Here is a 10526-nt window from a genome sequence, read left to right as displayed (position 1 = left end):
AAAATTTTTTTTCAGTTTCAGTGTTATTACATTCAATCATAGTTTAACACAACCTCTGAACCTCTTTCTTTAACTTTTACATTAAAAATCATACTCTAATGAAATTATCATCAACATCACCATCAACAATTTTTTATTTAAAAAAAAAATGCCAATTATCAAGCAAAGTACACTGTATCTTCCCACATGATTTTTATTGTGAAATTCGAAGTTTTAATTGCATGATTGCGTTTTTCATTTAAAGTTGAGTGTTGTTGCAATCTTTTTAATTGATATTGCAATATTGGTTTCAATCATCAACATCTGTTTTTTTTTTGTATTTTTCTTTATTATTAATTTTGCTTCTTCTTCTTTCTTGAAAGATTTTGATATTGATTTAAAATTATGACAGAATGTCAGAACCAGCTGTTTTTATTATTGATTTAATATAAAAAATGATATACTGTCTGTTATTAAAAGTATTTGTTTGAATTGTCTGAAGAGATTGCAAAATCTTTCAATATATTTTTATTTTGTGAATAATGAGTGTACAAATTGTTACATTTATCATATATTCAATAGAAGTTGTGCTGCTATAAGTTTCTTTAAATTGATGTTGTTGTGAATACTAATGAATTATAGATATCTAAGTGCTTTCAAGAAATTAATCAATTTTTGATTAATGAATCTCATAAAATACTGCTTTTCAATGAAGTTCTGAATGAGAGATTTGTCATATATCAAATTGTTATTGTGAGATTTATATTTAATATGCAGATTTACAAGAATATAAATGAGATTTTAGAATTCTATATAAACTCTGACAATCTGTTGTCACAGCAGAATGTGATATTCAATTATAACAACATTTCAGAAAATGTATTTTCACATTCTGCTATCACATCAGTACCATTCTCACTAAGTAAAAATCTTGATGTGTTATTTGAATTATTCAATAACATTGATGAAAATGAGAAAGTGAATGATTCTATTGAGATGTTAAAAAGAAACACAGCAGTATATTACTATTGTTGTATTCAACATTTAATAACATTCTCTCATCATCATTGCAAGTCTGCTAAAAGTTGACATAAAAAATGCAAGCACTGCTCAGTGATGAAATATATTTATATTTCAGTAAATCATCATTCTATATTTGTAAAAGTATAGAATTAACTTGTATCAAATGTCAGCAGATGTTATTAAATTGACTCAGATAGTCATTAATATAGCTGAGAATTTAATTGTTACTAATACAGATATTTTGAATGTTAATGTTTTACAGAGCACTGTGTCAGCTGCAATTAAATTCTTTACAATGAAGATTTGTGAGATTTAATGCAATGGTTTTTTTAAGATCTCAGCTAAAACAGTAGTTGATAAGGTTCTGATAATTACATCATTAATTGCAGCTTTCAAATTATTATTGAAACATTGTGCTTTATTAACTGAGAAAATTTGAGATAATAAACAGATGTGCTTTGATGACAATTTTTTAAATAACATTGATTAAAATGAGAAGAATCTGTTTTTTAATCTTTTAATGAAATAAATATATTCAGCAGTCACTGTTGCTTTCTTTATTTTTATTTATTAATTGATTCTTAATAAATTTTATTAAATTATTTTAAGTATTTCTAATTGTTTATTAAATTTTCCTCAGATTCTCAAGAGTTATCTGCATCTGTACAATCTTTTCATTTGACAAAATATTGTGTATGACCACAGTATTGACATTTATTTAATATAGCTTCAACTTTTCATTTCTCTTCTATATCTATGATTATTGATTCTGCTTGCAGAATTTGTTTATTATGTGTGTGATACAGTTTGAGAAGAGAAATATGAAATATAGAATGAATTTCTTTATATTGCAGTATAAGCTTCAATTTGTATATTTGCATACTGTGTATATTAATTATTTGAAAGAGACTCAAAAATCGATGATTTAATTTGAATGAGAGTTGTAAAATGAATATATTTTTTACACACAGCATTACTCAGTTCTTTATTTTAAATTTTTTTGATATATGACATTGATCATAATATTTTTTTTCAATTGCTTTAACAGCTTTTAGACATTTTTGAATTTTATTTTTCATTTACTTCATTCATTTCATTTGTTCTACTGTCAATTTTGATGTGTCAGTGTTTGAAGATTCCACATCTATACAGAGTTCAATCAATCAGCCGATCATCATTTCAAATAATATCATCTTAATCACTGTGTAGAAGATGTTGTTATATGCTCATTATATTAAAAAAATTCATTTTATTCAATTATTTTGCTGATAATTGCAATATATATGAGGATAATGTTCAATCATCTGATTCAATCATTCCATTTGACTGTCAATCTGCAGATAGAAAGCTGTTGATAATTTTCATCAAATATGAAGTAAATAATATAATGTTGATTAGAATTTATTATTTAGCAATAAATCTCAATCATTAATGATGTTTGCAAATAAATCAAAGTTCTTCACAAGCTTTTATACAATAATGTCTGCAAGTTCTTCCACATCTAATTTTGAAGATGTGGGCACAATTATGACTTATTTGATGAATAAATCAATAAATATAATAATAGCATTATAAGTTTGACTTCTCTTCTTATTATTTGATAAATTTTCAATGAAGTCTATGTTAATTATATACTATTTCTTATTTAACACTGAATGTGATTGTGTAATAGGAGCAACGGAGATATCTATATTAGGAAATAGATACGTGGCGATAGATACGTGGCGATAGATACGTGGCGATGGCAATATTATCTATATAATGCTCGCTGATATCCGTGGATTTTAGGAGATCAGCGATTAGCTTTGAACAATAGAGATTGCTACCTTCTTAATATCCTTTGTGCGTACTTCACACTACTCTTGTAATTACTCTTGTAGCCCATCTCTTACAGATTGTAGCAATCTATACAGTTTATACTGTGATATTTTGATCACTTCAATGATTTTGTCACATTTAAAATGACTATCTTAAGAATCATTGTGATTTATTTTTATTATTTCATATTTTACAGTTTTATTTTACAGTATGTAGACTTTATTATCTTTTCTAAGCAGATCATCTTTATTCACTGCTCAGATTGAATAATTATTTACATTAATATTATTCATTTTTAATTTTTTATAAAGTTCAGATACATCAATATTTCTATTCTGAATTTATAATAAAAGTTTAATGATAGATTCAGCTATCTCTTTACAATAAATTGTTTCAGATTCAAATATCTTAACAATTAAAATCTGTGGTATCAGAGTTTCTAAATCTACTCTATAACACTGACAATTTCATTCTCATTCACAGATGTGTTTTTTATTTCATAGTAAACTGATTTAACTTTATATTTTCTTTTATGTTTAATGATTTAAAGATTTTTTTACACAGCTTCTCTTGCAGAGTAGAGAGCTTTGTTAAGAGAGTTATATATTTTATAAAATTTAAATAATGATTTGATACATCTGCGGAATTATTTTTTTCAAAATGATGCTCAATTTCAAAATTGAACACTGAGAATATTTTCATTCAGTGAATCTGACACTCATTTAGCTACTTTATTATCATGAAGTATTGGAGATTGACATTATCAGATAGAACAACTAATGAATATCTGTTATTATATATATAATAACATCATTGTATGAAAGTTTTTACAATCAATAATATTTTTAAATCATACATTTAATAATGTCTTTCTGCTTCTGTGAATTTTTTAGACCAAAATGTGATCAGATGTCAGTGATCATCATTCATTAATTGTGATATTATTGCAGTGATTGCAATGTCAGATCCATTCATTTCTATATGAAGTTTTCATTGTGAATCAAAATGAATTAACAACAGCATTTTTATAAAGCATTCTTTTAATTGCAGAATTGCATGCTTGTAATTTTCATTTAATTGAATAAATGTATTGTTATTTCTCTTTTTCATTTTGTAACCTTTTCACAATTCAGTCAGAGATGCTGTTATTATTGAGAATTTGTATATAAATTGTTCATCGACTTCCCACCCATCCCCACTCTCCCATTTATCATAGGGATGGACAGGATGGCAGAACCTATAAGCCTCGCTTCCGGACTACTGACTTTGACTGCCTTTGCCTTTAAGTCTAGCATCACGCTTTATGAGACCATCAAGAGTTTTCAGTCTCATCCTAAAACTGTACGCGACCTTCTTGAGGAGCTTGAGGAATTGGGTGAGGTTCTAAGCCCACTCACGGACACGGTCAATGCCAATGTAGACCTCTCTGCTCTTAAACTTCCCTTACTACGCTGCGGAAATGCCTGCAAAGAATTTAAAGAGGAAATTATGAAATGTTCATCGCGGTCCGATTGTCGTCGGACGAGCTTTCGAGACTGGGCCAAGTTAAGGTACATAGGTGACGACATCAACTGTTTCACACAAGCACTGGCTGGATACAAGTTGACCATCAACATAGCCCTCACTGATGCAAATCTGTAAGTCTCTAGTATCTTGTGCATAGGCACACGGCCGGTTGACTAATAACCGGGTCAGTCGCAGATCCGCTCTCAATGCTGAAATCCTTGAAAGATATAAAGACCTCGTAAAGAACGCGAAGGCTGATCTCGAGGCTTGGTGGCATAAGAGAGTTGGAATGATTTGCGCTCGCGCTCTAGTGACATCAGTCCCGCTCGCCTTGAAAGCCTCTAAAAGCATACAACCACGTGAAACTGATGCCCCTCTCTCTGGTGATCATGCGCCTTCACTTCTGTCGAGAAATATTCTGGAAATACTTGACTGTACACGGATTTCTATTTTGCACTTGTGTAAATGGTCCTTGAGGGTTTGTTGAGTAGTTACATGTTTGACGTGAAGAGATATATTTGCCCGATTCATCACACTCAAGATTTGATTTTGGCGATTGCATCATCATATGCCTTGATAACAGGATTATATAAACGCTTCGGATCTTGCGGGGTGCCAACGATAATTCCTCTGTCCCCGTACGGGAAAAGAATGTCTCGTATAGCTCTGCAAAGCGGTTTAGCAAACACAAATGCTGGAGGAAACTCAGTCAAAATATCCTCAAGCCCATCTGCACCCATATCGGTTCGCTTGATTCTTGCGATTTTTTTATAAGTTCCATTATACCACTCCTTCAGCATACTGTCTTTTGGTGGAGAAAAATCATTCGTTAAGATGTGCTCAAATTCACCTTGATTGAGGTTTTTCTCATGACTTTCCGTGCACCATTTGTTTAGCATACTATCGTCTGACCAGGCCCGTAACTGATATAACTTCTGCAATTGCATTAATTTTTCCCAACCGTGGCGGGCGCACTGCCAGATAAGCACGTAGAAAAAAGACTCAAGATCATGCCGATAGGTATGGTCGATATTCAGCAGCACCTCGATTGCCATGAACTCCATTGTGCCAGTCTGGTGCCGCGCGCCGCTTCGCCCACTTCCAACTTCTTTGGCAAGATCCAGATCAATCAGCATTCCAGAGTAGCCATCCGCCTTGTCTGGATCGGTGATTATTATGTTGTTCTCCGAAATATCCCGATGAAGAATGTTTCCATCCAGGTAAAGAGATCGATGCGCCTTTATTGCATCGCGAAGTGCCTTGAGCAGCTCCAAGGGTGATTCGTACTTGTAGATCGGCCGGCCAGCTGGCGATATCACTAGACAGCGGAGGACACGGTTGTCATACAGTTCCTCGCCATTTCTGTCGAAGAGGCTCGGTTTGTGCGCTGACTGAATGGAGAAAGCTAGTTCGTTCTCCTCCTGGGCGTCCCTTGATGGTTGATTGATGGAACGCGATCGTTTGGACACCTGCATCCCCTTATCCGGGGATCTGCGTTTCCTGGAAGATGACTTTCGGCGGATATCTAAGCGGCGCGGCTCGATGAGCGGCTGAGATTGATGAAATGAGGAGGCTGCGCTGGGGGGTGCGCTTTTGAAGTGGTGGCGCTTGTCGAACGTCAGACCGCAGCGCATGTCGGCGATGCTGGTGATGGTACCGTGACCGATGATCCTTGCGACTCCTTGGACATTCTTTTGACATGCTAGCTTGAGGAGTTCCACCTCCGGCCGCCGCTTGTCCGACACCCACGAGAATTTAGCTACGCCTTGTCCATCGTTTGTGAGAAAACACGTGGTCCCGCGACACACGATGGCACGCTGAAAGGAAAGTATTTCACCTAGCCGTAGCACTCTTTCGTCTAACGTCCCACGCCCTTTGACGGTTATTGATTTGTTGCCGTCTTCATCCCTAGCAATAAAACTATCCAGTCCCAGGTCCTCATCACTCATCATGGTGTACCCGACAAGCACCTGAAAGAACCGTCTCGAGTCCTCATAGACGTCGATGACGCCGGAGCTATAGGGACCCGAACGGTCGAACACCCACGCCTCCATCTTGGTCCCGCAGACGGCGAACGCGTGGACGAACCGCCGGGTGGGCTGGGCGGCAAAGACCTCGCGCACGTAGCGGCTCATCTGAAGCAGAGTGTCTTTGGTCTTGATCTCCTCCTTGGATTTTTTGAGCTCGCCAACTACCAGAATGTCTCTCCAGTCGTGTTTGTTTCGCGAGGGGCTCCCACCCCTAGCTCGCAAAAGAAGGTCGACTTGCCGTTCCACCTTCGAACCAGTAAGATCCGCTTTGCTGGCCGTGGTGTAGTAGGTGCCGCGTGATTCTGAGAGAAGGTCTTCTTGAAGACGAAACCACCAGGCGAGGACATTGTCCTGTGTAGGAGGATCAGGAAACTGGGCCAAATTACCGTCGCTGCCCGGGGCCAATACGCGTCGACAGATGGCATCTGCTTTGCCGCTCCAGTCCTTCTCCTCAAAGTATTTGTTGAAGAAGCCCTTGACGTCTCGAAAGGTGCAGCCACATATCTCCTCGAAGATTCTCGGATTCACCAACTCATGCGTCTGCTCGGAACCTTTCTGCGATGACGAGGTGGATTTGACTGGCGTGCCGTCAAAGGAGGGGGGGACGCTCGCCGGAGGAGTTGTTCGTCGAGAGATGGTGTCAATGAGGGTAAATACAGCTTTCCAAACATCGAAGTTCCAGGTTTCGACGTTCTGGGATTCAGTCGGAGGCCTTTGAATAACCAGATTCACTAGCGGCCGGTAGTCGTCGTACTTGAAGTTTTCTTGTGCCTTTCGGAGACGCTCGACTAAGTGTGCTAGATCAGACACCATATCCCCGTTACTCACTCGCGAGCGAAGGCTGTAAGCTGCATCCTCTCCCTGTAAGGCAGAGAGGAGTTTTGAAATCGCATTTCGATAGAGTTGGTCAAGGCTCTCATCAGCGCCATCATAAATTAGACGCGACTCATATATTCTTTCGGCTTCCTGAAGCGCGCCTCGTAAACGATCAACTAAGTTGGTTAGAGGATGGTTCTTGATAATGTTGCGATCTTCTTGTGAAAGTCCCGCCATTTTGACGGGATAAAAGACCGTTGAGTTGGTGTGAGATTAACTAGGAGTTGTAAGGGGAGAAAAATTAGGTTGGTATGCAAATATTATGTGAGAAGCAAACAGGGGAACAAAAATGCAGAATTGTTAGGAAGTTAAGATGTATGATACCTGCGAGAGAAGATAGCTCGCTGGGAACAGATGCTGATATATATAATCAAATGGAGGATTATGGTAGCCGGATAGAACCGCCGAGCAAGGAACCAGGTGGAGATTAATCCTATTTGTTCGTGACGGAATAGTAATAAGCGCGACCAAAACAGGGGGATTGATAAGAGTATTTTGAGGAAGGCCGGCTATTCCCATTTAGGATTAAAACTGGCGAACCAACCCGTCGTGTGGGAGATATGGTAAGAGCGTGCTGGCTGTCAGAAAAGACGCATCAGCTATTAGTAATCACTGTATTAGGCCTCCCTCTTTTTTTCGTACTGTCTAAAACAAGGCTAGTATTCGAGCGACTCCTGAAATGAAGAATATTAATACTGTTGTCTACTCCTAGTTCTAATGGTCAGTAATGTGCGATCAGACACACAATACTCTGATTCGCACGGACGACCCTGCATAAGCGGCTAATCACATTAATGCAGCCACGAACACTGCGGTTAGGGCGGCATCCAAAGTGAGGTCGAAGGTGAAACGGAGTAGTGGTTGTAGTTGACGTGCGCCCGTTGAAGGCTCGTAAACAGATTTGTGAGATCGGAAGCAACATTTCCATCGCTTATTCGCGAGCGTATATTGAGCGCTGCTTCCTCTCCCTGTAAAGCAGAGAGGAGTTTTGAAATCGCATTTCGACAGAGACTAACAAATACAAAAGGCAACCATAACAAGGCGAATTTTAACGTCCAAACAGGTTTGGTCCCCAACCAATACGTACGGGTGGGGGATGGTTTCGATCTTTAGCCAGTACTAGAACAGAAGAATGTGTCTTCGTTAAGCACAGACCTATTCAATCTGAGGCCATTCTTTAGGGATATATTTCCTATTCTTAGAACACCATGGCCTGATCATGCCAGGTGCTGTTCTTAGGTTATCCAACCATGTACATCACGAACTACTCCCTTGTGGTGCTCATTGGAAATAGATCATATGGTTACTGATTTACATGATTTCCAGTTGGAAACGATACCGGCGATTTTTGTAATTAGTGGCTATGTAAATAATCGGCGATATTGTCAGTACGGTAATTACCTCTTTCTGCCCATTCAAACAAAGCTCTATCTCAATTACACCATCTCACATAACATTATTAATGTGGAAAAAAAAAATAAAAAAAAAAAAAAATAAAAAAAAACTCAATCATGGGACCCTTTCAACCCACCTTGAGGTTTAACCGTCCACATAAAGAGTAGGAAACAGTAAAGGACACTGATGCACTTGCTGGGTACGTTCAAGAGGCACTCTCGGATCAATAGTTTTTCCGAGACTCTAGTTTTGACCCCGCTTAGAGATAACGAAACAGGTGAAAAAATCTTGTACTTTGTAATAAGATACCAGCGTTGAATTTCACATCACTTTAAGTCGATTGCGTTACAGCATTCCATGATGTAGGGGATATATATAGACACTGTTGTCTACGCGGGTTCTAATGTTGGAACAGATATACATTCCCCTGTCATATTCGACTGGCATATCGCCCAAGCTGTGCAGAATGCAGCCACTTGAAGACACTGCAGCCAAAGCGGCTTCAAAAGTGAGATCAAAGGTGAAACGAAGTTCGCATCCCACCTATCCTTGGCTCTTTCCTCCCGACTGCGAGAAAGATATTGAGCCAGTAATTACACAGTGGCTAAAGGTTTGAGAGCAACCATATCATCAATCCTGAAATGTGCTAACCATGAATCAGGATGAAGCAAACCTCGAATATATATCTAGGAAAACCTCGAAGCCATTCAAGAGCGATCCCTCCAAGAATGTTGTCGAAGCGTATGCAATTGTTTGGACTGATAAGAGTGGTATACTGGAAAGGCCGTTCCCTGGCAAGCATCTAGTCATTATGGGTTTAGAATATGTGGATGAGAACAACGGTCTCCCTAGGTTCCAAGATAAACAAAAATTAGACCATGGGGAGTTTATTCTTGTGTCAGGAGACGATAACATGATCCTGAGTGATAAAGGAGGGGGAATATCACTTCTTATTGTGTTGGACATGGGAGGAGGCGCATAATTAATTGTTTAGACGACTATATGTAGCAAAATTCATTATGGTCACTGCATCTTAGCATGTATTCATATCATTCCAACATACGGGTTACGTTCCATCGTTTCTGAATGGTTTTCTTCAATTTTCTTGATAGAGTGCTGTTGTTCCGCCCGCGGATGCATTAGAAATGCCATACTGCGGTATTTGCATGTCGGTGATGAGAGCAAGTTCTTGTCGATGGCTGTTCATCGGATGAGGTAGAGAAAGTATACCCGCGGAGGCATCAGGAACGCCGTACTGTGGTAAGTCTGCGATAAGAGCAGAGTCTGCCAACGAGTATCCACCTGCAGAGGCATCAGGAATGCCGTATTGCGGTAGTTGCATGCCAGCTGTCATGAAACACTCCCTTGTCTGTAGGGTATCCGCCCAGGCGTCTCCCATTCCATATTGTGGAGGACATGACCGACTGTCACTCTTCTCTTGCCTAGTTTCAGGTAAAGTGTTCCACATTTCCGTTTCGCCCGGGCCTCTTGAAGCTTGGGACAAGGGTGTAGTATTCAGGGCGTGGTCGAATGTTTCGTCTGTGGTCGGGATGTTGTGTCGCGCCGTACCTTCTGCGTGTTGTATCATATGGAGAGACCGGCCAGGAAAACACTGTCCAGAAAGCTGAGGATGCTCCATCTCGTCAATATTAATTGGATCGAAAGCGTCGGTTGCTGAGGATGTAATGAAGTTGTTTTGTACGGAATCTGGGTCTGACTGTGGCACAAGCAGCTGAGGGCGGGATCCATCCGCATTCGGTGTTGGAAGGTGCGCAGAATGTTGAGGGCGAGATTCTTCGTGCTGTTTCATAGCCTGGGCTATCTCTTCCTCCAAGCGAGGCCGTATATAACCAATAACATCCACCGAGATCGGGAAGTCACTGAGTTCCTCCACAAATC

General features: G+C 38.9%; 3 protein-coding genes across 3 annotated transcripts; 1 reads left to right on the top strand and 2 right to left on the bottom strand.

The window, feature by feature from the left end:
* Positions 1–4047: 4047 nt before the first annotated feature.
* HCAG_00759 (predicted protein) lies at positions 4048–4584 on the top strand (the record flags this gene model as incomplete). The annotated part of the gene is made up of 2 exons (XM_001543663.1): positions 4048–4457; positions 4560–4584. 2 exons carry the CDS (start codon positions 4048–4050, stop codon positions 4582–4584), a joined length of 435 nt encoding a protein of 144 aa, XP_001543713.1.
* A 634-nt stretch (positions 4585–5218) lies between these two features.
* On the bottom strand, positions 5219–7409 carry HCAG_00758 (predicted protein; the record flags this gene model as incomplete). The annotated part of the gene is made up of 2 exons (XM_001543662.1): positions 5219–5226; positions 5288–7409. The coding sequence occupies 2 exons, from the start codon at positions 7407–7409 to the stop codon at positions 5219–5221; spliced, it is 2130 nt and encodes a 709-aa protein (XP_001543712.1).
* A 2208-nt stretch (positions 7410–9617) lies between these two features.
* HCAG_00757 (predicted protein) lies at positions 9618–10437 on the bottom strand (the record flags this gene model as incomplete). The annotated part of the gene is made up of 3 exons (XM_001543661.1): positions 9618–9625; positions 9691–9743; positions 9782–10437. The coding sequence occupies 3 exons, from the start codon at positions 10435–10437 to the stop codon at positions 9618–9620; spliced, it is 717 nt and encodes a 238-aa protein (XP_001543711.1).
* Between the last annotated feature and the right edge of the window lie 89 nt (positions 10438–10526).

The sequence above is a fragment of the Histoplasma capsulatum genome, genomic scaffold (assembly GCF_000149585.1).
Source record: "Histoplasma capsulatum NAm1 scaffold_1 genomic scaffold, whole genome shotgun sequence".
Taxonomy (NCBI): domain Eukaryota; kingdom Fungi; phylum Ascomycota; class Eurotiomycetes; order Onygenales; family Ajellomycetaceae; genus Histoplasma; species Histoplasma mississippiense.
This window is presented reverse-complemented; position numbering and strand designations above follow the sequence as displayed.